The sequence below is a fragment of the Rhopilema esculentum genome, chromosome 8, assembly GCF_057945365.1.
Source record: "Rhopilema esculentum isolate cy_ngs chromosome 8, ASM5794536v1, whole genome shotgun sequence".
NCBI classification, from domain to species: domain Eukaryota; kingdom Metazoa; phylum Cnidaria; class Scyphozoa; order Rhizostomeae; family Rhizostomatidae; genus Rhopilema; species Rhopilema esculentum.
Window position 1 is genome coordinate 8,407,092 of NC_142822.1, and position 24,676 is coordinate 8,431,767.

General features: G+C 35.6%; 1 protein-coding gene across 2 annotated transcripts; it reads left to right on the plus strand.

The window, feature by feature from the left end:
* Window positions 1-673: 673 nt before the first annotated feature.
* On the plus strand, window positions 674-17,210 carry LOC135694867 (zinc-regulated GTPase metalloprotein activator 1). 2 transcript variants are annotated; one of them, XM_065213739.2, is made up of 13 exons: window positions 674-835; window positions 4,833-4,919; window positions 5,329-5,425; window positions 5,699-5,888; window positions 8,866-8,912; window positions 9,790-9,876; window positions 10,822-10,866; window positions 11,142-11,195; window positions 11,948-12,017; window positions 12,750-12,818; window positions 14,739-14,804; window positions 15,405-15,528; window positions 17,093-17,210. In XM_065213739.2, the coding sequence occupies exons 1-13, from the start codon at window positions 742-744 to the stop codon at window positions 17,149-17,151; spliced, it is 1,089 nt and encodes a 362-aa protein (XP_065069811.1). In that variant the 5' UTR covers window positions 674-741; the 3' UTR covers window positions 17,152-17,210. The 2 variants fall into 2 exon arrangements, with proteins under 2 accessions (XP_065069811.1, XP_065069812.1); XM_065213740.2 differs by having other exon boundaries at window positions 11,951-12,017.
* Window positions 17,211-24,676: the final 7,466 nt, after the last annotated feature.

The following is a 24,676-nucleotide window of genomic DNA, read 5'->3' on the forward strand; positions in this document are numbered from 1 at the left end:
AATGCTTAGTATTGGGAAGTGTGAGCCAGGCTTAAAATGACCTATCCACATTTATGCAAATGTGTTTTAAGTTTCACATTGAATACTTTTCAAATCAAATCTATTCTGGAACTACTAAGGCTTCGTGAAATGCTCAAACTATTAAAATCATTTAAAAGAATATTATTCCTTCACTATGAAACAAGGCATTCTTTCAGTGGGATATATTTAAATAAAAATACGCTTCAATTAGGCCTGAGAGTGAGAAACTCTGGGACGATCACTACCTCGAGATTCTCTGAATGCGTGGCTTTGATAAGCAGTGGGCGTCAATTTCTAGTTTCTTTATGGAAAAAAGATGTATTTAGTTTACTATAATTCTTCGAAAAAGCGCACATCTTCGAATTAGCCCCCCCCCCTTAAATTATCCCACGCCTAAAATTTTGTTGTTGTAATTAGACCTCACCTCACCCTCGAATAAGCCTCGAATAAGTTATTGTCTCGGCAGCAATAGGTTTATCCCAATATGTCATCGTTTTTAAGCATGACCAGCCTCAAGTCAAGTAAGAAAATTTACCCTGGTAATACTTTGGTTGCTGCTGAATAAGTCCCGCCCTTTTTTGGTGAAATACAGCTCCTGATATACGCGGGGTTAAGGGAAAAAGCCCGCCCCTTGCATAGAGTTATGAAATCGAGGCTGCGAGGCCTATTTCAAATTTGCACTGCTTTACAGTAAATGTTAAATGTAATAAATGCACTGAGATGGAAAACTTTGATGAAGATGACGAGGAATGTCCTGATCTTGTCTCAGTGACGCCAAAAAAGATCCCTGTAACTATTATAACTGGTTTCTTAGGTGAGAATGGGGCCATTTTATTCAATGATATGTATGCGTGCTACTTATTCAATGATATAATGTATTGATGATATTGCAGCTAGGGATATAAGCATTTTGTCTCCCAAATGGGGGAAATCTCCCGTTTGGGAGAAATTTCACCTGTTTGGGAGAATTCGAATCTCTTGGCAGATCGGGAGTATTTTTCCTTTACATGGCTATTTTACGACAAAAAAGGCTTAGGCGGCTCTTTCTGATCAAATCTATCAAATATTTAAAACCTGCATGTCAAAAACGGGGGTTTATTGAAAAAAATATGCATGTCATCGTTGGAAATTGGGAGCTTTTGGAGAGTTTAGTTTTTGATGACGGCATTCGTGAGATGTAGCTATTGTTATTCATACCCTCTTTTTGGTGGCAGTACCACTAAGTCAGAGAAAACTACTAACTTAACTGTGTAATCTATGTGTGTGCTTTCATTTTCAGTTTAATAAAGTTTCAGATAGTATACTGTCCGTGAGGTAATCTCTACATTCACGCTTCGAGAATCAATGCTTCCACATTGTTGCAATGAATAGATACGGTGTTCAAAATTCTTGATCATTTAGAGATTGTGATGAAATTATCCTAGATAATAAGTTACGCATTAGTTTTAGTAAAGAAGTTACAATATAATTGTTTGTAAAATCAAATGGTTTAGCCAAAGCTCTGTCTCAATAGTCATCCTAATCCCAGAGTCCGAAAGGGGTCAGAAAGCTGGTGAAATGGTGGTAGCTGGGAGAGGGGGTGTCAAAAATTCATATATTTTTGGAGCTGTCATGGTTTGCATGATGCCTAAAAGTATGTCCAAGGTAAAGAAAAACATTAGATTACGAAAATATAGACTTCACCTGAACCTTTTCTTTCCTAGAACAATACCTATAACAATAGAGTATGACGTCACTTAAACTTCAAATGCAAATTCTGAACGATTTTCAATCATGACCTATCATTTTTTCATGGATATATATGTATTTGATGGTGTAGGTTTAAAAAGTGATGTTTAAAATTCCCGCCAGAAGTTCCTTCGTGCATTTTTGTGCAAAAAAGTGATATTTTCTCCTGATCAGGAGAAAAAGTAAGTTAGTATAATTTCTTCTTCCAATCGGGAGACACTTTCTTGAAACTACCCAATCAAAAGAAATGTCTCCCGATCAGGAGAAATATCTTTGTTTCTCCTGATTGTGAGACAAATGCTTATATCCCTAGCTGTATAAATGCTATGCAATTCTAGTAAGTTATTCGTTACAGTTAGGGCAGGAGCAGAGCATGGCTAGGATTATGGCTGTAGCAGCATCTTCTACTAAATCAACTTGTGATCATTCTAGGTTCATGCTTACTAGACAATAGCTGATTGATTAAGTTGCTGCAGTGAACTTAATACATGTAAATTTACTTCTAAGCCAAGTTGAAAAAGCCTGCACCCACTTGCAGTTAGCAATGTTTAAACTTTCTATGGATTCAAACCCAATGCCCCAAACTTCTTTGTGCACATCACTTCCTTAAACAGAGAGAATAAAAAAATATTATGTTTGCATGTTGCTTTCATTCCACTCACAGCTGGTACCCCAAAAATGTAAGATTCTTGCTGCTAAAGTAGCTAAAATTATACATACAATGCTTGTTAAAAGTCTTGGTGCACTAATGTCAGTTTCCAAGGGCAAATTCAGCCATACCCCTTCCCCCCTTTGAACAATTTTGGTTTACTACAAAATAACATTAGGGGATTAGGAATAACACTTTTTTCTGCAACTTCTATGTTTTTTCCTAAATTACCAATCATCTGAGGGGGGAGGGGAGCATTTGATAATTATGGGTAAGAATTTTCTTTGTGATCCTATATTAATGGCTGCGTTATTTGAAAATAATAATTCTTTTGGGTAGCTATCAGTGTAACCAACACATTACTAAAACCAATGAACATAATTCAGTTGAATCTGCATCCTATTGAATGTGTTTTTTAATGTCTGATCTAATGAAATAAGTTTTATTAAACTAATTATATAAAACATTCTAAATCACACTGTGACTGTGCCTGGTAGTTTCTTCTGTGTTTAGCCATAAGATTTTTTATTTTTATATTTTTAGATCTCATCAAAATTTTTGTTGATACATCTGGGCAGGGCTCATTAAACAAATTTCTACCTGCCAGCACAAAGCTGAGTGAAAATGTACCTGCAAGTAAAAAAGGTTGCTATTTATAGTCAGATGCTGATAAATTGGGAACCTCCCTGTTACGCTCAGTATTGTTACACCAACCAACTATTGCCAAATTTGCTTTTAAGCAGATACCAGATCAATGTAAGCATGAATTATATGTAGCTACATGTGAAACTGAACAAATGACATAGTAAATAACAGCCTCCATATCATAAGCAGAAAATCCATGCCAAAATTATACTCCAACTGTAAACCGACCTTTGAGAATCAGCTCATTCTCAAAGGTTGGCCTTTGTTAGAAACATTGTACATTTGCGGGTAAAGCTGTAAAGGAGCAGCGCGGACCATCAAAAGCGCTCGCACCTTGCACAGTTGTCATCAGTAATTTCAGGATTAACGACACCTTGAGATCAAAAACTGGAAATCTAGCCCTCTGATTGGTCCAGCCCATAACTATGGTCTAAAATTCACGAGATAGGGTATAGACTGCATTCAAACGTAGTCTACGTATTTTCATTCTTGTTTTGGCGTGGATTTTCTGCTTATGATATGGAGGCTGTTAAATGCTCATAGTGTCATATTTTGTACATAAGAAAAGGAATGATCCAGTTTTTATCTACAGGTTGTTTTGGGTTGTCAAGTAGCCCTATCCCTGTTATTGATTTCATCAAATAGAGACATCTTCACAATTTCATCAAAGGCTTTCCAATATCTTAATCTTAGAAAAAATTTTTACAAAAAATCTTAAACGCTTTACTTTGAAGGGAGCAGTCCTGTTTACAACATCTTCTTTCAAGATTTGTATTTTTAAGGATTTTCCTTTCACTTCATTGGCAAAGGTTGCAAGAATTTCAACATTACACTGGGTTTTTATTTCAAAGATACATATATTGTTTTTTGCAACAAAAGATTCTATTTCTGTTGAAAATGTCCTTGTCAACATAGTAACTTATAAGGAAACTCTATACTCTGCTCTTGAGCTTTGACTATATAAACTCTATCATGCTTATAAGATTTGACTATTTTGATTTGAAAATGTTTTGACTTTTCATTCTAAAAATTAAAGACATAGGGGCTTATTTGTGTTGTCATGAATTGTCAAAAAGTTTTGTTTTTGGTTAATTCTTTGGAGATGTACCTAGTAATTTTGCTCCAGTAGGTCAGACATCGATAGCTACCAGATTAAAAATGCTTGGCAACTTTTACTTAAACGAGCATGCTTTCTTCAGCCTACTATTTTACAAGTCATACAATAATAGTGATCAAGAGAAAATAGAGGAGAAGAGACAAAAAGCCAACCTGATATTGAGAATCAAACTGATAACCAAAAGATTTTCTTCATTTGGGTTGTAAAGACTTGCAACTTTTACCTTTTAAATTCTATTTGTCTGTTCAATCTCGATACCAAGGAAGGTGTTTAGAGAAAGCCAGACTGTAATACAATAAAGGTAAATAAGAAACAATTAAAAAATGTGCTTGCATAAGTTCCTGAGAATGGGTTTTTGTGCCTGGGAGCATCGCTTGTGCACTCATGCAGATTAATGAGGTCTGCTTCTTGGTCTCTTAATTATCATGTGATTATTTAAGTGACTCTAGGTACTTAAAGCCATTTCTCTGGGAATACATTTCCACAGTCATTTTGAAAGCTATTATTTCAACCCTTTTGTGCCACATGTTAATAGATCCTCAATTAGCCATACCTCAATTGACCAACATTAATATGGCTGTAATTTGCCAATGGGTTTCAAATCTAAACTTAAATCTTTTCTTTTTTGCTATAACCTGGGTTTTTTATTATTGATATTTTTCATGTCTATAGGATCTGGTAAAACCACACTTCTGAACTACATACTTACAGAACAACATAATAAAAGAATAGCCGTCATATTGAATGAATTTGGTGAAGGTGATGAATTTCTTTTTCTATAGTCTGAAAGTTTATTTGCATCGATTTCTATTGAATATGTATGTATTTATTGTAAATAGAACTAATCTGAATTTATTTTCTTATTTTCTTGAAAGTATACCATTGATGTTTTAGGTTTTTCATGTAACTTATAAGGCAGTACCAATAGCTACCTAAAGACTTCATAATTTTTGGTATACAGTCAGCATCCTAGATTTTGATTCTATGATGATTTTAATTGTTCTGAAGCTGAAGTAAAAAAATCTCTTTGTACCCCTATTTAAAATCATAAGAAAGCGACTTTGCCTTTTCGTAACTGAATGATTTCATAACAAAATTGTTCAATGTTGCTAATCTATTTTACTTCTGCTTATTGCTTTACATCTTACATAGAACTATTTTTTCTCAGGCTCTGCTTTGGAGCAATCACTGACTATTGGTAAAGAGGGGGATCTTTATGAAGAATGGCTTGAGCTGCGCAATGGTTGTCTCTGCTGTTCTGTCAAGTATTAGCTTATTTAGTTTATTTTGCATGTGCACATAATCATATAGTGTGCACATGCAAAATAATGTCATATAGTTTTTTGAATTGCACAAGATTAATTATCAGGAATCAAAATGACATTACAAATAGCATTTCATCGAATAATCAGAATATTATTTTGAGTTTCCATTAATGTATTCTTTAATATGAGAGAACGGAGTATGAGAGAAATTTAGAAAGTGACATTTATAAAGAGATGAAAATTGCTTAATATTTAAGTTTTTCTCTCCTTTAGGGACAATGGCGTGAAAGCAATCGAAAATCTGATGGAAAAAAGAGGAAAATTTGATTACATCCTTTTGGAAACGACGGGTTTGGCAGATCCTGGTCCAATTGCTGGGATTTTCTGGCTTGACGAAGAACTATGTTCAGATCTTTATCTTGACGGTATAATTACAGTCGTTGATGCAAAATATTGCAAACAGGTTAGTAGTCGATCACTAATCATTGATTAATCATAAAGCAAATCATTGTCATAATCAGGCAAGTTACATGCAATTCTCGTAAATTGTTTATTTATCGCGTAATTTCAACATTTATTAACGTCTATAGAGAAGCATTTTAAGAATATCAATTGTGATGGTGGAAGAATATTTGCCTTTCTGAAAGTTTTTGTTAAATTGATTTACACTTTCCATGTTTATTTGTTGATCTGCCGAGTTTTCCAAGCCCATTTTTGAACACTTATGTTACAGGAAATGACACCTTAGTGGCAGACTTTTATTTATTTCCTCTTTTTCTACGCCGTCATATTTTATATTTGTCTTTTTTTCACTTTATTTTTCGAAGCGTTAAGCAATGTTTCGTTTCAGAGAAACGCTTCAGCTGTGAGCTCTTCAGCTGTGTAAATCCTTTATAATTTTCAGCACTGTTTGTCATACCTATTGCTGTCTGGTTGCTTGCTAGAGCGCTACACGTGATTTCCAGATTTGATAGTTATTCCAGAAACCTCAGAAAGATATTCTGCCGTTTCTTGTCGAATTTTTGTTAGACTGACCTGGTTTCAGGAGCACAGGGGTGCATGGGAGCGGTTGCCGTTTGCCCTCGTCATTTTTTTCTGCTATTGTTTTGTCATTTTTCCTTGCGCTTTGCCCCCCCCCCCAGCCTACAGACCTTATGGCGCATCTGCATTTATTTGAATCATAAGCAAACCAGATTCGTGGGCGTGATCTAGAAAGCTATTCCCATTATAATTAATAGAATATTTATGTATTCAGTTTTGGTTAAGCATGATGACGTCCTGTCAGATTAACGCTATCTAGATATCTGTCTTATAGCTCATACAGATTTAAACTACAATTAGCTTAGACAGTTGGTAGACAGAGCTACTGAGAAACGTAAATGAGAATCAGGACAAGAATAAGAGGCTCAGAGAACTCTGTCTTCGCTGTTTTTTTGAATTCCTTTTCTGTCAATAACATACGCGTTATTGTTATGCAGCATGTTTATTCCACTGGCTTGGACTGTACGAATTCTAGTTGCTGTGTTCTGCAGACCTCAGACATGTTAGTTGATATACACAACAGTCAAAACAGGGAAGTTTCATGATAAATTTACAGTAAATAGAGAAATACACTTTTTCTATGAGAACAATTTTATAAGAACACAAGCCTCAACATTTATCAGAAGTTAAGAACAAATTAGAACAAGCTGAGATTGAGCTACTGTTAAATTCAATTTTAAAAAATGTTGTGAAACCCCCCTTAAAAATTTCATCCCAAAACGAGGTGTTTTCTGCCATCTAGAGGTGCTTTGTCGGTGAATTTTCAAACTTGGCGGCAAATAAGGGGTGTCTCACCCATTTTATTGGCAACTGAAGCCTGAACACCTCCCTACAGCACAATAGCTGACAATTGCATTGTTTACACCCTAGTAGTTTAAGTACAAATCAAGAACAATCTAGCCTAGATTTTGCGATAAAATTACGAAACAGGGTGTAATGTGCAACTCGAGTTCGTTGGAGATAAAGTCCACTTTTTTTTAGGCCAAATTCTACATTGGTTGCTCATACTTCTGACTTTCGATATACCAAAACTAGTTCATATTTTTTCCACAAAATACTGTCACACATTGATGTCGAGCAAGCGATATTACAATATATATCCCTGGTTGAGGGAAAATATTTCTCTGTTTTCAAACACTATGAATTTAGAAAACCTTCCGCCAACAGATATCTCTGATCCAAAGTAGATTTCCTCTGAATGTTTAAAGATAGTGATTGGTGTCGATCCACCACGAAACGGGACCACCAATCCAGTGACTTTTTTTATGAATTAAAACTTTAAACTACAACTAAAGCTACTTAAATATCTGAGAGAGATATTGGTCTGTAATTCTATTTAAGCTGTCTACATTCCTTTTTATGAATAGGTACAACATTTGACTTTTTCCAAGCAGATGGGTATACTCCAGTTTCTAAACATTTTTCATATATAATGTAGAAAGTCTCGAAATAGTTCATCGCATAATTTTATCAGGGAGACTCCTCATTAATTGGTAAACTTTTTGCAAAAATTGGGGGCTATAGCCCCCCAGCTCCCTTCTCCGCGGTGCTTGTTAGATGCAATAGTGGGAAGAGAACTGCTTGTTTCCATAGTACAATATTGCTTTATGAAATAATTATTTAAAATGGTTGCTTTCGTCTTTTGTCCAGTGACGTTCTTTTTCTTGATATAAATTATTATCTCTCATTACTGTAAGCATCTCCAGCAACTGTCTGTTGTCACCCAGTGGCTCTATTTCGTTGGACATATCCAAGATTGTTGCCACTTCCCGCTATCAAAACTAATGTTAGATAAAATATTTTGGCCTAAATTTGGTTAATGGTTGCATATCTGTTACAATACTTTTATAGAACCGGACATGGTATTTTTGAACAAACCGAGTTTAGTTTCTGGGCGTTTAGGGGAAGAAGCACCCGATTATTACAGGGTTGCCCATTCTTCTTAGGGTGAATTTAACCAAAAAGCAATCATTGTAGTTGAATACAGGGGTGGCGCCAGTTTTCTCAACGAACCACTCCTACAATGGCTATAAAATGCTATGATATAGTACCGGTGTTACAAACTCAGTTTTGATTAACCAGATGGATATGCTGCTTTAACTGGAGGATGGCTTATATCTGACGAGAAACCTGTTACCCCCTTGCCCGTTCCTATCGCCACCCTATGGCGAGTTTAAAGATAAAGAGTTTCCATTCGTCTTTCCGTTGATTATGGACCAAAAGAGCTATTTCCATCGACGTACCTGCATTTATGTTGTTCTTAACCATAAATGTTTTTTCACCTAATACTTAGGGGCAGCTCGAGCCAATTTCCTTATTTTTGTTAAACTATCAGATCGTTATTTTCCACGACATGGATAGGGGAGAGCTTCAGAGTTCACTACCTTTTTTTGTTTTAGTACTTGAATGAAAAGAAAGAGGATGATTTGATAAATGAATGTGCAAGGTGAGTTTAAAGTGTACGGAATTTTCACAATGCTTAAAAGACATTATGTAAAACACCAGCACATATGGATGGGGCTGGCCATTGTGTTTGAGTTTAATCTAATGATTTGCATTGGCAAAAGTTAACGTTCATTTACACATGCCCACAGTTGTCCTTTATGATAATAGAAAGTCGCAACTGTTTTTAGAATTATTGGATAAAATATAAATTTGAAATATCACATTGAAACATCAATATCCCTTTAATAAAAGAAGACATAATTAAACCGTATAGGTAAGCTGTTACAGTGTGATTGTTGATTGGCTGCTTTTAGTCTAAGAGTGATCTAATTCTTTATACTTAGATGTCCATGATCGTAATCATGACATTGTGAGTGTTTCCCTCGACAAAATAGTTTATACATATAAGAAATATTGACTTTGTGATTCAAATCATGAATCGATGAGATTTAAACATTTGCAAAATCGTTACGTTTCTCTTCCCTAAAGTAATAACAAAATTGTTTTCAATTAGAAGTTGAGATTATCTAGGCTCAGTCAAAGCTTGTTGAAAAGTTCTTTTCCTTTAAGAGCTCTTAAACATTTCTTTGTGCGAAGTGAATTTCGATCGATATTTTCATGGACCCTTTTTGCCAAAGATGTCACAACTGCATTAGATTCGTTCTTCCTTTTAGCCCACACTGTTAAGCTATTTTACCGTGTTACTGTAGGCAGCGATGAACTACTGGAAAAAATGGTAGAATGCAATAGAGGGTTTCTGTGGTTAATAGGCAAGACAAATGCACAAAAGTATATTGTTATCAATTTTTTATTGTTACTTTCAATCGTTGTTTTTGCCTTCCATAGTTACAAATATCAATCTGATGTTTATCTTACAGGCAAATTGCCCTTGCAGATCTCATCATTTTGAATAAATGCGATCTGGTCGAGAATAAAGACTTGGAATCTTTACATCAAGACATAAGGTAATGTACCGCATGGTATACCAGTCTGTTAGTTCGTCGATTTCAAGACTTCATTTTTCACTACGAAGTATCGTTTGGATAAGCTGCATGCACTCAAGTTTAGCAAGGAATTCTTATAGATTTGACCTGTTTGAATTGTCAGATATTGGATCTTCAAAGAACCGCAAATGATTTTTACAACTGAATCACGTTGAATAGAGATCAAAATAGTTTTACGTTTATCCTGTTGCTTGGTAGTTTCAATCATGTGTAAAGAATTTCAGAAAAGAAATAGTCACAGTGAATTTAGTTGCTATCTAGTCACAATAACTACTAGATTACCGTCTTTTGTGTTCGTCAATTCAAGGCAAATAACATTCTTGGAAACTGTAAGGTTGCTTCGAGAGAATTTTAATAGCCTGCAAAGAAGAATCAAGAGTCAATCAAAGTTTTTTAATGCTTCTTGCCTTACCAGATTGAGGATCGTTTGAATAAGGAATGCTAATGGAAAAAGTTACCCTTTCATTGCATGAAAGTAGATATGAAGCAATAAATCTCTGAGAAGATAAATCTATTAGTCAAACCACCTTACATTTAAGAAACTGTTTAGGCTTAGAGGTATACAAGGTTTTTTAATCCAGCAGGTATCTTCATGAGATTTTTCATGTTGGCCAAGGATCACTTGTGATTGTAGTCTACGTTGTGCATGGCATTTTGAGCTAAAACCCTCTAAACCATAGTAGTATTCACTCTTAACAATTCTGCGCCTTAGAGAAAAATTGCATCACAGTATTTTAACCCCAAATGCAAGGAGTAAAAACCTTTGACCCTGAAATGGCCGTATGTATCTTAAAAGCAAAAACAAAGAACATCTTGACTCTTGAAAAAGTTCTATTTTCGATCAAAAATTTGCTGCAATTCGGTTCAAGAATCACTAACTTTCCTTTCCTTGAATCACTAATTTAGGGAAATTAATGGAATGGCGGCTATAAAGAAAACCACACATTCAAAGTAAGTTGTCATTTTTACTTAATTAATTTTTTTGCTCATGTCTTCCTGTGTTAATTGTTCATCATTCTATCTATAAACATTCGAGAAGAAGCTATTGCTAATGATTGTAGGCTGTTTCTGCTATAGGCAAATTTTTTGTGGTACAAACATAAATACGTGAGCCCAAAAACAGGCCTATTGAATTATAGAAGTCTATAGTAGGCTTCTTATCGAGTGCAGCCGTCTTTGACAACGTTCAATGAAATGTGACAGATTGTTTTCCATTCTGTACATAGAATTGATGTTGGATTGGTTTTAGATCTAAACTCCTTCGATAGCCATTCAAAAAGGTATGTTTCACACTTCTGTTAATGCCTTCTGCATCACATCTAAGTTCATTGAGCGATAAATGGGTAATATTCTGAAGTTGACGGACCGCCATCCTTCATCTTTTTATCATACTTACTTTCAATCTTTACAAAATGCCCTTTGTGTTGTAATAGGCCATTACCCCCTTCCCGCTGTTGCCCATGTGTCCCTGGCCGTGATTTCAAAGCTATTTGTGTGGTAAATGTATATTTACAGTGTCTAGCTCTATTCTTTTTGTCTATTTTATTGACATTGAGGCGTAAAAGAAGATATTTTACTATCTACAACACCAAAAATGTTTGCCGTATAGTTGGTCACTAAAGCTATCGGACAGAATTAAATTAGACAACAGTGAAGCTCTGAAATGCAAGTTATGCAACATTGTTTGAGGGGAAGGGGATTTTCATTAAAGGACTTTTGTAACATTTGGTGTAGTTAGGCCAATACTTTGAATCTAATAATGTACAAGTTTCTTAAAGGCCATGTTGTTTGGTGTCTATGCAAAGTGATGATGCTTGCCAGGTTCCAAAACAAATTTGATTACTTCTAGCTAACTAAATTTACACTATACACGAGTCATTGTTATATATTGTTAATTTTTTGCCTTGCTTCAGACTTTCTTTTGAAACCAACCTTGGTAATTTACTTTTGTATTGCCCCGTGGTTTCTTATGAAAATTTGTTAATCAGCCACTGTCTTGCTTTGACTGCCTCATATTCAATAATTTTTCCAGCAGTGGCTTAGATATTCTCGAAGGGAGACTGGGCAAGCAGCCTCTGTTTGGCAATAATCATCTTAGTCCGGTTAGTTGAATTTGCAGTAATGGATGGATTGCAGAACTTTTGTGTGTCATCCGATAAGCCTTCACCTTAAAAGCATACAAACCTTTTAAATTAAAGTTGACTTTTCCAAGTATCCAGATCAGGGTATGTTAAATTTTGAAATCATTCGATATCTCATCAGTTTGCGTATGTTCGCCCAGAAAATGCTTTGTAGCGAGTCATCGATAAAAATATTTTCACTGCTATAAGCTCAATTTCACTGATTTGCTGCTTAAGATTTCGATTAATTTTGAGTTATTTGAATCAAGTGTAAAGGATATTTACGAATCCCTTTCTGTCGTTTAAACTCATTAGATTGAAGCAGTTAAGGTAAAAGGTAATATCCTATTTTTTTAACCTGCATATTTTTTTATGCAGTTTATTTGCTTGTTTGTCATCTTATTTCATTTGCAAACATAGCTATTACACATAGCTGCTATATATTTTTTTGAAAATGTTTACAACGAGACATGAGATGTTCGAGATTGTGTTTCATATCATGTTTCTCTTTTTTGTTTTGGCGGGCATTTAAGATGTTTGTATGTGACGTTATTTTTGGCGACATTTCTTAGGTCCATTGATTCCTTAAGCCATTAGTGCCGAAGTTCATCTGTTTAAGTCAACGTATAGCAAAGTATGTAGACTTCTCCGAGTACTATTTATTTATTTTTTCGCAAGAATTATGATTACCAGTTGTTTCCTATTTTCTGGCAGGAAATAACTACGATTACATTTGAAGTTCCTGGCAATGTTGTTGAAGCAAACCTCGATTTATGGCTTCAGGTAAAAGGGGAAATACCAAATTAGAAATATTTGCCTTTGTGCTGTTTTCTTAATGTCTTGAAAAATCCACAACATAAAAAACACGCAGACTAGAGAAAGATTAAAACTTTTGGATTTTTCCAATGTTTTTCTATAATTTTCAATGAATAAAACCCTATTTTTCAAACCTTTTTTATAAATTTAGTTTGATCCTTTGAGCTTGTGTATTTATTGTTAAAAAATTCATTAAGTTATTTGTAACAGCTTCATTTAAGCTCTTTCTTCTTAGAACTTTGCTGCCAATTTGTTTTGTCTTCATAGATCAAGTTTAACAGACCTGGAAGTGTTATAACACTATAAGGTGCCAAACCTGTACAAATCAAACTATTGCCTGAGATAATCTTCTTGTTAAAATAATCAAGATAAGTCTTTGGTACCGCAAAATTTGGAGATAGCATGGAAAGCGGAACATTAGCATACCTCAGTTCTTTCGTCAGACAATTTTGATAAATATTTGCCAATCTGTCTTCATCAAAAGATCGCGACCTATGAAGACAGAAAGAGTTTCTTGTCTCTTTTGAAATCTTAATGAGAGGTTAGCGGCTGCTGATTTGTCAAAACAAGGAACCAATTAAATGCATCATTCTTCCCTCACGTTGCTTTCGATCCGCACCTGGATTTTTATTTACCTCTAGTCATTATTACTTACCTCTCGTCATTTTTACTTACCTCTCGTCATTTTTACTTACCTCTCGTCATTTTTACTTACCGCTAATCATTTTTACTTACCGCTAATCATTTTTACTTACCTCTCGTCATTTTTACTTACCGCTAATCATTTTTACTTACCGCTAATCATTTTTACTTACCTCTCGTCATTTTTACTTACCGCTAATCATTTTTACTTACCGCTAATCATTTTTACTTACCTCTCGTCATTTTTACTTACCTTTCGTCATTTTTACTTACCGCTAATCATTTTTACTTACCGCTAATCATTTTTACTTACCTCTCGTCATTTTTACTTACCGCTAATCATTTTTACTTACCGCTAATCATTATTACTTACCTCTCGTCATTTTTACTTACCGCTAATCATTTTTACTTACCGCTAATCATTTTTACTTACCTCTAGTCATTTTTACTTACCGCTAATCATTTTTACTTACCGCTAATCATTATTACTTACCTCTCGTCATTTTTACTTACCGCTAATCATTATTACTTACCTCTCGTCATTTTTACTTACCGCTAATCATTTTTACTTACCGCTAATCATTTTTACTTACCGCTAATCATTTTTACTTACCGCTAATCATTATTACTTACCTCTCGTCATTTTTACTTACCGCTAATCATTTTTACTTACCGCTAATCATTTTTACTTACCTCTCGTCATTTTTACTTACCGCTAATCATTTTTACTTACCGCTAATCATTTTTACTTACCGCTAATCATTTTTACTTACCGCTAATCATTTTTACTTACCTCTCGTAATTTTTACTTACCGCTAATCATTTTTACTTACCGCTAATCATTTTTACTTACCTCTAGTCATTTTTACTTACCTCTCGTCATTTTTACTTACCGCTAATCATTTTTACTTACCGCTAATCATTATTACTTACCTCTCGTCATTTTTACTTACCTCTCGTCATTTTTACTTACCGCTAATCATTTTTACTTACCTCTAGTCATTTTACTTACCTCTAGTCATTTTTACTTACCTCTAGTCATTTTTACTTACCTCTAGTCATTTTTACTCTTCTCTAGTCATTTTTACTTACCTCTAGGCATTCTATTTCTGTTATTTCATCTAGTCTGTTACAAACTTACAATCTTGGATAGGTTTATAACTAGTCTAATTTAATCTTTTCTACACGAAAGATAATTTTCGCTTTTTCAATATTTTGTTGAAAACCCTGTTTCTTTTCTTACAGGAACTTTTATGGGAAAATAAATTCAACGAAAAAAATAAAAAGGAAAGTAAAATCTTGCGACTGAAGGTAAGGATAAAATACTTCGATGCTCCATGAACATTGCATGAAAACTGTGTTGTATTAGAAGGAGACAGTAGAGATGTAGCCTCATTTTAGCAGCAATCATATTGTTAAATGGAACGAAAATTGATCGATATTTTCAGTAATATCTTGAAGATACCAAGCGTTACAGAGTTTGTTGGTTACAATTTAAAACTATATTTATCACTGTTCGATATCTGCATTTCTTTGTTGTGTTATTGTTTTTGTTCCATCCTTTTGGTTCCATTTTTTCGTTTCGGATTTTTATTCCGTATTTACTGGTATATCCACTCCCAGCATCCTATCAACTAGATGTGAATGGCTCTGACAGACAAATACCTTTCCGGTTCTTTTGTTCCTTCCTTGTGTCCCGGACCTTTGGTTCCATTATTTTACTGCATTGTGTTGCCTGGTTCCGTCTACTTCTTATAGCAACTTTCTTCATATATGTTGTATTTTATTAGCTAGATAAGTATGGTAGATAAATACTTTTTATATTCTTAAACTTACATATGAGGACGAGGTTCATGAGTTTTTAAGCTTTCAAAAAAAGTGAAGTTATATTTATCTAATTGTTACCTCCAGGGTATCTTTTCGGTGGCTGGCCAAGGATCACGATGTTTTGTACAAGCTGTCTGTGAGATTTACGACAAAGTTTTCACTGCGGATTGGGAAAATAACGAGCGAATCAACAGAATCATTATCATAGGTTTGTTTTTACTACCTTGGTTTGTATATTTGCGTGGCAAGATTGTAAATAGAGGTTCTTCTGCGTTTTCATACCGTCAGATTGCAATAGTTGGTTTCATAAGACAATTTTCCTGTTTGGTTAATATATTCAGATGATGGATGTAGAACGACAGCTCACGATTGAGTACCAAAAGGACCATTGCCATCAAGAAGCTTTTATTCCTCTAAATTTGTCAGTAGTTAACGTTTTAGTGCACTTCGAACAAGCGTTTGTGTCTTTGGCAGAATCCATTAACTACAATGATACCGTTGCCATTCAAACTTGAATTATTGCATACAGCCCTTTAATCCACTATTGGCAATAAGCAAGAGACCAGATATTCTTTTTGACGTTTTTGCTGAAAAGACTTGCTATTGTGTATCGGAAACCCGGATTTACTGGAAAATTTCATCATCGGAGTTCGTTCAGTTCAAAAAAGATGAGGATTTATTGCGAGCGAGTTTCTGTGGTTTCCTGTTAAACTAGGACTAACTTTGAGCTAGGCAAATTCAAGCAGATTCTTGTTGAAAACCAATTCGCTGCGGATGTCGCGTCAGTCTTGAAGCTTGAACCTTACCCTGTATTTGCAAACGGGTTTTATTGGAATGTCCTGTCAAATCATCAAAAATCAATGAAATTGTTATAAAAATTGTTCTCCTGCCGTGAAGCCTCGAGTGATCCACAATAATGTCTTCTTCTTGTCAACTCTTTAAAGGTGCACTACTTCGATACTGGTAGATAAGATCAAATAAAAAACTTCAAGCAGAAAATCGCACATACAGTTCCTGCAATAACTCCTGAGAAGTCTGCCAAATATTTACAACATATCGACTTTATTATCTTTCCCAACGGCCTAATTGCAACCTATCGTACGCATATAATTTATTGCAAAAGCAAGCGAAGTGCAAAATGCAGAGAGCAGAGAGCAGAGAGCAGAGAGCAGAGTGCAGAGAGCAGAGTGCAGACTGCAGAGGGCAGAGTGCAAAGAGCATTTGGCAGGCTCGTAACTGTGTTGTGACTTGGGTGGGACATAGGTGTATGCTACAGAGAGAAACATGTCTTCAAATAAGAATATGTCAGTTATGATTATATGTAATTATGTTTACTCAAGAGAGAGAACCTCTCTCCATGCCGCGTGCTCCTAACTCTGAATCAATACTAACGATGAGAGGGCGTAGTGCGAAGAGATGCCGGAAATGCCAAATATGGTAAGACCTTCTCACCATGTGTCCCGGGGCCCTGTACCCAGATTGAGGGTTTCAGTCTCCTTCGGAATACTATGAGGGTGAAGGCTAGCACTAAAGCTTTCTCAAAATATGCTTGCAAATTGTTCAAAAATGGATCTACGTTAGCATGACTAAAACAAGAAGTAATCGATTTTAGTTTCTCCAGGTGATACTATTTGGTAATTATTAAAGGTTTGAAGAACAATTTATAAAAATTTGTTGTATTGAAGATTTAAAAAATATTAGTTTGTTGTTGGAAGTGTCAAATTTCTTTACACATTAAAAAATTATTATTTAATAACATATATTCATTTTAGGTAAAAACCTAGACAACGATTGGATAAAAGAAAGTTTTCGGCACCTTGTTGAAAGATAGATTCAAAGCATGTAGTATGTTTAGTCTTTATAAAGTTTATCGAATTTTCATGTGGAAAACATCTTGTTATTTATGTTTATTTTACTTCCCATTCACCTCTTTCACGTAAATGAAATAAAAGAAGTATTTTATTAACATTCAATATATATTTTTGAACAAATCTAGATTTTTCAATGCCCTGTTTAAAGTGAAAATTTAGTCGTTGACTTTGACTTGAATTTCTTAAAAAAATTTTCCTAAAAAATTGGTCAAAGAACTTGATATAAAACAGCTCTCTTAGAAAAGTTTGTAATAGTAGCTCAAAGATATTAATATTTTTAGTTGTTAGAAAGAAGCCGTGACGTAGTAAGGGGGAAGGCAAAAGAGGGCAGATCAATGCCAAAAATATATTTGAAAAGGGGGGCTTTCTGGTGTTCCAAAGGGTAGGACCCCATTTTCCCGCGCTCAACTGGCCTTAACCCATCCCCACCCCACCCCTAGCAGAACTTACCACCCTGGCACGATACTGAAAAGAGGATTCTTGCAATTAGAACCAGCTTATTTGGGTTTTCGGTGTGCTCTCCCCAAGGATAGTCAATAGCCAACCTATACACACTTTTCTTTTTATAAGAAAACATTTTGTAAGAATATTTGACTTGAAATTGGGCAGCTTAGGAAATAAGTACGAACAATTGCTAGGCTCAACTTTCATCGACAGTTTGGATTTTTATCTAACTGAGCGAGAATTTTTGAGCAAAAAAAACAATCATGACATTCAACCAAAAATTTTGAGGAACACTTATAAGATTTGTATCGTGCTAGTATGTTTTAATTCCTAAATTATTTAATGATGACGAAACACGCGGAAAAATTATTTAATGATGACGAAACATGTGGTATCGCTTAAGAATGACTGCAGAATAATTTTAGGCTGAGGATAACAAGTGTTTAAGAATACTGAGATTCAGCAGCAATTTAGAGATTCTTGTATAAAAAAGTGTTAAATGCATTTACTTTGCAAACGTTACTTAAACTGTTCGATGTAAATTGTTTAGTAAAGAAATCATCAATCACTAACAGAACCAATCAGTCAATCACTCCAGTCAGTCAATCGTTAGAATCAATCAATCAGTAAATCAACTCGCCCTACTCCATGATTCGCAAATTTCTCAAGTTAATAGAATAAATACTAGCTGAATCTGTTCTAGCATTAATACGGTGTGGCAATAGCAAAACAGAGGCTCGCAGAGTAAGTCAAAAATCATCTTCAAAAGCTTAAAAGGCTATTTGTTTATCTAGAAATACTCCTTTCTAAGTGGGCTGATTTTGAATAATTTGGTTACCACACGCTGTAGGGTTTAATAATTTGGTTACTAACATTTTTGTATAGCATGCCCACTATTGGATATTCGAAAGTGAGACAGAATAGTTATCAATTCGAGGTACTTTGAATATGTTACGATAGGATGAGTCCCGAGTTTATAGCATGTTTTTTTATTTTCGCTGCGAGTCTGTCTTTCGCGCACAGCCCTTTCAGGTTAAATTTTGAATAGCCTTACCTCCGCCATACTCAGTTTGAACTGCTTGTTTCAATCTTAGGCAGCCTTTCCACTAGCCTGGGTTAAAACATATCCGGGTTAAAAGTTATCCGTTTCTACGTCGCGTTCCCACTAACGCACTTGAAAAACGGATAAGTTTGAAAACGGGTCTCAAAGAGGGGAGTTTTAACCTGGGTATCTTTTGACTCACCTGCGAGTTAACGGAAACGCCGAACCCGGATAACTTTTGATCCACTTGCAACAACAGCAACGTTTAAAAATTGAAACGGCGCCAAAAATCAAAAAACAAAATCCTGGATATCGATGTTGCTTCCATTGGCCTACAACGATAGAAATTGAAAGATTTTTGATGCAAATACTGATTTATCTTACAACTTTTCACCCTGGATACATTTTAACCCGGCTTAGTGGGAACGATAAAAAATGGATTAAAAACGGGTCGAAGAAAAGTGCCGTTTCCATTGACTCACTTTAAAAACAGATAACTTTTAACCCATTTTTGATAAATTCATGCGCGTAATCTGTAGATCTCATCTGGATCCGATCCCGTGTAAACGCAAAAGGTTTTGGGTCGTATCTTGTGTAAACACCTGAGATCGGATACACAAGTACTTTTGGATCCGATCTGGCCCAGCTCTCGACTAAACGGGGTCTAAATGTAACCCACACCAGTGCCCTCCGTCAACCTTATCTACGTGTACCTTGTAAACCAAAAATGCAATCCCAGGGCGATATCCATTCAAATTTAAGTCCCAAATGGAAAGTCAGCAATGCCCAGGAGCTCCGAGAAAATAGAATGTAGCGCTAAAACCCGGGCACCCCGGGTACCACAGCCTCTAAGAAAGAGATGGTCGAAGGTAGCGGTTGTCCAGAAATCGCTTTTTGTAGAGGGAACAAAGAAATTACCAAGGTTGGAATGAAGTTGGATTCCATGAGAGCGCTAGCAACTTTTTACGGAACTTCCTTCAATTCGAAAGTGGATTGTTTACGCGTTTCACTGTTTGGTGAGAGAAGTGAGTTTCACTGTTTGGCCCACTCCATGTCCAATGTTCCAAGCATTCAGCACATTTGTTGCAACCAAGGCCTTGGACAGAACAAGTCGCAAGCGGTAAGTTTTAATTAGCCCATGTTTGCCGCAGCTTCGCAATCACTTTTGCATATTTTTTATCACCTTCAAATGAGGTAGGTTATTCCTTTAAATGGTTGATTGGGGACGGGATCAGTCAGGTGGACGCCGTTTGCCTTCCCCTTGCGATCTGAAAACAACAAAAATGAAACGTTTGTCTTGCATTCCTTAAATCAACGTGCCTTTCCTCAAAAATAAATGCAATAAACTTTGCATTCTTAATTCTATTTCCAATCTGTCGTGGATCATCATAACATGCATATTCGTCCCTCATAAGTTATCTGAATTTTGCAACTTTAGCACCTGTGTAACGCATTTTTTCCGGTTTAAGTGAGTTTTGAAAGCGCGTGATGAAGGCACACGATTGAGCTTTATTTATTATAGCTAAGGCCTTGTTCAAATGTCGCACTTCTCATGCGCCGAACCTAACTCTGTTTGGAGCGACACTTGAGCATGTTTAGCGCGACTCCCGTTTCAAACGTCGAACTTAATTATGTCGCGCCAAATGGGTTTTAGGATTGTTACATGAAGTATCTTGGTTAAGGCGTGCAATCTCAATTGAAACGCATGCGCCCTCCAAGAAAGAAATGAATTCTGGGAAGGAAAATAAATTAAATATAATTATGCATTGAGTTCGGTACATGACAAGTTTGACGCTTGAAACCGTGACGTGCTGAGGCCGTGCAGTTCGGCAAGCTCTGCCGATCCAAACTAGTCTGCTGCTTCTAACTAAATCTGCCGTACCAAATTGATTCAAACGTCGCGCCCCTCATGTACTTAATTCTCGAGTTAGGTTCGGCACATGAGAAGCGCGACGTTTGAACCGACCTAAGCGACTTTTTGATCACCTGATCAAGCCATCTTGATTGTCTTCTTGAGCATCACTGACTCCAAGGTTTAGTCTTATCGAACACATGACTTGTCAATACTGATCACATGGCTGAATAGAATTGACCATCAGCTTTTCTTTTTGTTAGGCTGATTCTGCTTTTTGCTGTAATGTAAATAGGATAACATAATTGCGATCATTCCCTCGGGCTTTCCATTCATCCCATGATGCAAAGCGGTCTTTGCCTTGTAACTGTTTCAATGAGAATAGCCTCGGTCTTTATGACGTTATTTTTTGGCATTTTTCAACATGATTAACAGGCACGCCGGAGCTTGGGGGCTAGGGGACTGTAGCCCTTTTTTGCTGCAGTATTGTATCAAGGCTGTGCACCGAAGATAATGGTGGCAATCTACCATAAAGGTTTGCAAACTTCTCCCTCCACTCCAAAATGTTCTCGGGCGTCCCTGAAAACGATATCTTACACATAGGCGTAGCCAAAGGAGGTGTTGAGGGGGTGCAGAGGGGGTTCTACAGTTGAAAACTTTGTAGATTTTAAGTTTATTGTCTATTGATCCAAAGTATTAAATTTCAGAGATAGATTATTAGGAATAAAGAAATTCATGCATTATATACTCCATTCCTGTTGTCACCCACTCTAAAAAATTAGCTCTAGATTTCACTGGAAGCAGTTTGGTGACATCATTTTATTGCCAACAATCACACTTAGGCAGAGACTGATTTAATGGGGAGTGTGGGAAGGGTGACACTGCCCCCAATATTATTGTTTTTCCGCCAATTTTGCTCAATTTGGTAAAAGGCATTTGTTGTGATGAGTATTAAAAAGTTGATGCAAAAAGTTGTTTTATTTATCTCCCTATCTTCTTTATCATTAAAAATAAAAACTTAAGTCTAAAAATGGGTGTTATGAACAGTTTCCAGTCACCTGAAGGGTGTGACACAAAATGCAATAATTATCTAACACCCTTCAATCCTTGTGGCTTAAAACTGCCCCGCACTTAGGAACACCATTTTTAGGGCAAATTTTGGGTCTGCTCTCAGCCCTCAATTTTTGCCCCTGGGCTTACATAAAACAAATCATGTTAGCATTCTAAAGTTACACGAGCTCTAGATTTATGCAAGGTAATTTGTTCATAACTACTACCTGTTGAGAATACAGAATACTAAAAATGTTCCTTTTTCAGAAAGTAAAAAGTGAAAAGCTTGTTGATATGAGCAGTCGTTTTATATCAATTGAGGGCCTTATTTATGATTTATCAATTGCAGCATTACTTCCTACCTTGTCTATTTAATTTGCTAACATAAACAAATCTGTTGTTAAGTGGTTCTTGCCTTTTCTGACAAATTCTTTCTATATCTGATTCCAAATTTATACGAAATTACAGTTAGAATAACACAATTGTAGGATCTTCTCACAAAAATTTGACCTTTGAAGATTAAATTGTGCAACTTATAATTTAAAATTTTCAGAAAAAATTAGCCTTGTGATTCTGAAAAACAGCAACTTCTCAAAACGGTTGTGGCTATAACAAGAAAAGTGCAATTTTCAATTACCAATTGGACATACCAAATGTTATGTGGTCAACTAATACGTTAACACAGAAAACCCCAGCTTGAATTCGGTGCTTAAAACAGATAATTTGAGATTAATTAGGAACAATTTGTCATGGCACAAAAATTGAAAAATGTTCTGAAAAAAAAATATCTGAAAAAATTGTGGCTTTTGTCTGACACTCTTCAGAACACATCGAGTAAAAAGCTTCAGTATATTTTAAAATGTTACTTTGCTTTTCCATATAAAAAAGAAATTAGGAATAAAGAAACTAGGCATTTGTAGTCTATGAGGGGCTTTAGAGAAAATTTTAGACACACAACAATATTTTCCTATACATTCTGTGAAAGTAATTAAGTTTTCAAAATTTGAAGGTGCATAAAACCACAGTTTCACAGTATAAATATCCGCATCTTAATTTTATGTTTTATATGTACTTTTTAAAGTTGCTATTGAATCGTCTAACAACAAGAAGCAAGAACATTGCTCTGAATGTTTGTACAACAGCAGGCAGAATAAATCTCCACATAAAATTGGAAAATTATTGAAGCAGTAATTAATCAAATATTTTACATTACTTCAAGAAGATTCCTTAGCAAAATGTTTACAACTTAGCAAAATGTTCACAACTTTGAAGTAATACTCAAGCACTGAACATTTGCCACCATTGTCATGGAAACAAAATGAGCATGGGGTTGTTTTAAAAATGGTGCCACAGATTTGGAGAAGTAGATAGAAAAACAGAAAAAGGCATAACAGCTCTGAAAATGCTAAGTAATGCTTTTATGCTGGCAGCAGAGGTGGCATGAAATTGAGGGGGACCAAAGGACTTTGCCCTCTAATACATTTTAAATGGAAAATTTTGTCCCTTTTTACAAATAAACATTATCAATGTTTCTAATTGTTGTTGATTATGGCCCAAAGGTTGAAAAAGTTATCCCTCAGTCCTGGTCAGTATGATGTGCAAATGTTGGGCAACAATCTTCATGCAACCTCTGTTATTGCAAAGAGGGACTGATGTGAAAGCTTTATGCTACTATTTAGAAATTCTCAGAAATAAACCTCTAAATTGGTAACGTGAAATCACAGTTAATATTTCTTAGAGAAAAATTTCAGAAATAGTATTTCAAGGTGGTCTGGGATGCAAATTTTTTTAGCTTTTTATAAAAAACAACTAAATAGCAAATAGAGATAGGGTTTAAATTGTTTTACATATTGACAACATTGTGACACAAGTGCTGGTAACAAATCATCTTGAAACAACTCAGATTTCATCTAAGCTTCTTTGTAAAAATCTAAAATGGTAATGTTTGTGTTGGATTCTTTCAAGTTTCTTCGAATGGTAATAATACCTCAACCCACGTGAAAGTTTCTCATAAGTCATTCTTTTCCTATTTTTAAAGTCCCCCCACAGCTTTGCCACCATTTCTGGACGACTAAATTTGAACTCTAATCTTTCTTTGAGGGTCCACTGTATGTATGCAATATATTTTTCATCTTGTAACAGCTGCCAAAGAAAATCATCTAGCATTACTTTCTTCTTTTTGGCTGCTGGAGCTGGAATGGAAAAAGTAACACTTCCAAATTTATATGCGATGCCAAAATGGGGAGGGTTAAAATCAGTTGGCCTATACTGTAGCTTTCAGGGATTTGGGTTGGGCCACCCTCTGTGTGATAAGTCAACCCCTCCCTCCTGAATAGAGACCCAAAAGTGTTAGTAAAGTTGTAAGAATCAGTGAAAGTAAAGTGGCCCTTGTGTGGTGCTGTAAAGTGAAGTGCTGTTTTGGAGCCTAATATTAGGTCTTGAAACCCTTGACTTATACACTAGTATTCAGATTTATTTTATTTTATCGAGATATAATGATTGTTTTAATCGTGTATTTATTGGTTTCTCTTCGATTCCCGGGTGTGCAAGGACCGTGCTTTTCAAATTCGTCAGCAGCATTGGCGGCAATGCCAACTAACTATGTAGTAGTTCGAGATTGATTGCAATCAACACAAAGGACCTACAGAGAAACGCGCTAGAGCCCGTCGAAACAAACTATGAGAAGTTAGATTTTTTATTGTCAATTTAGCCATGAAACTCTTTTTCAATTCTCAAACGGTAAGCAATGGGGTCTCTCGTTTAGGCCATCTCTATCAACTTGCAGACAGTTATACTTAAAGTGAAGTTTTTTCACGCTACTTCAAGAAACGTTTGTATACCTTTGACTTTCTGCTTATTTTCTGCATTCTCCTCTAACTGGCGTTTTCTTACATTTGTTTCTGTTTCTTCTGAAGTCATTTTTAGCAAAACGAAAGTACGTTTATCAATGAAGAATGAAGATGAACCGACCCTCTTACTCCTCCTTAGCGTTTCCTGTGCATCACTGTTCAGTTTGTTTTGGTTTCGCATGTGATGTCATCGAAGCCACAGTCACTGAATGGCGCGGGTTAGTTTGTAATCCCCCAATCCCCCAGGG

Bases quoted from the DNA above. Each gene is read 5' to 3' on its own strand.
- LOC135694867 (XM_065213739.2), top strand. From the start codon at position 742: ATGGAAAACTTTGATGAAGATGACGAGGAATGTCCTGATCTTGTCTCA. The intron at 10,867-11,141 runs GTAAGTTGTCAT...TTCTGTACATAG, and splicing joins AAGAAAACCACACATTCAAA to AATTGATGTTGGATTGGTTT. The intron at 12,018-12,749 runs GTTAGTTGAATT...ATTTTCTGGCAG, and splicing joins GCAATAATCATCTTAGTCCG to GAAATAACTACGATTACATT.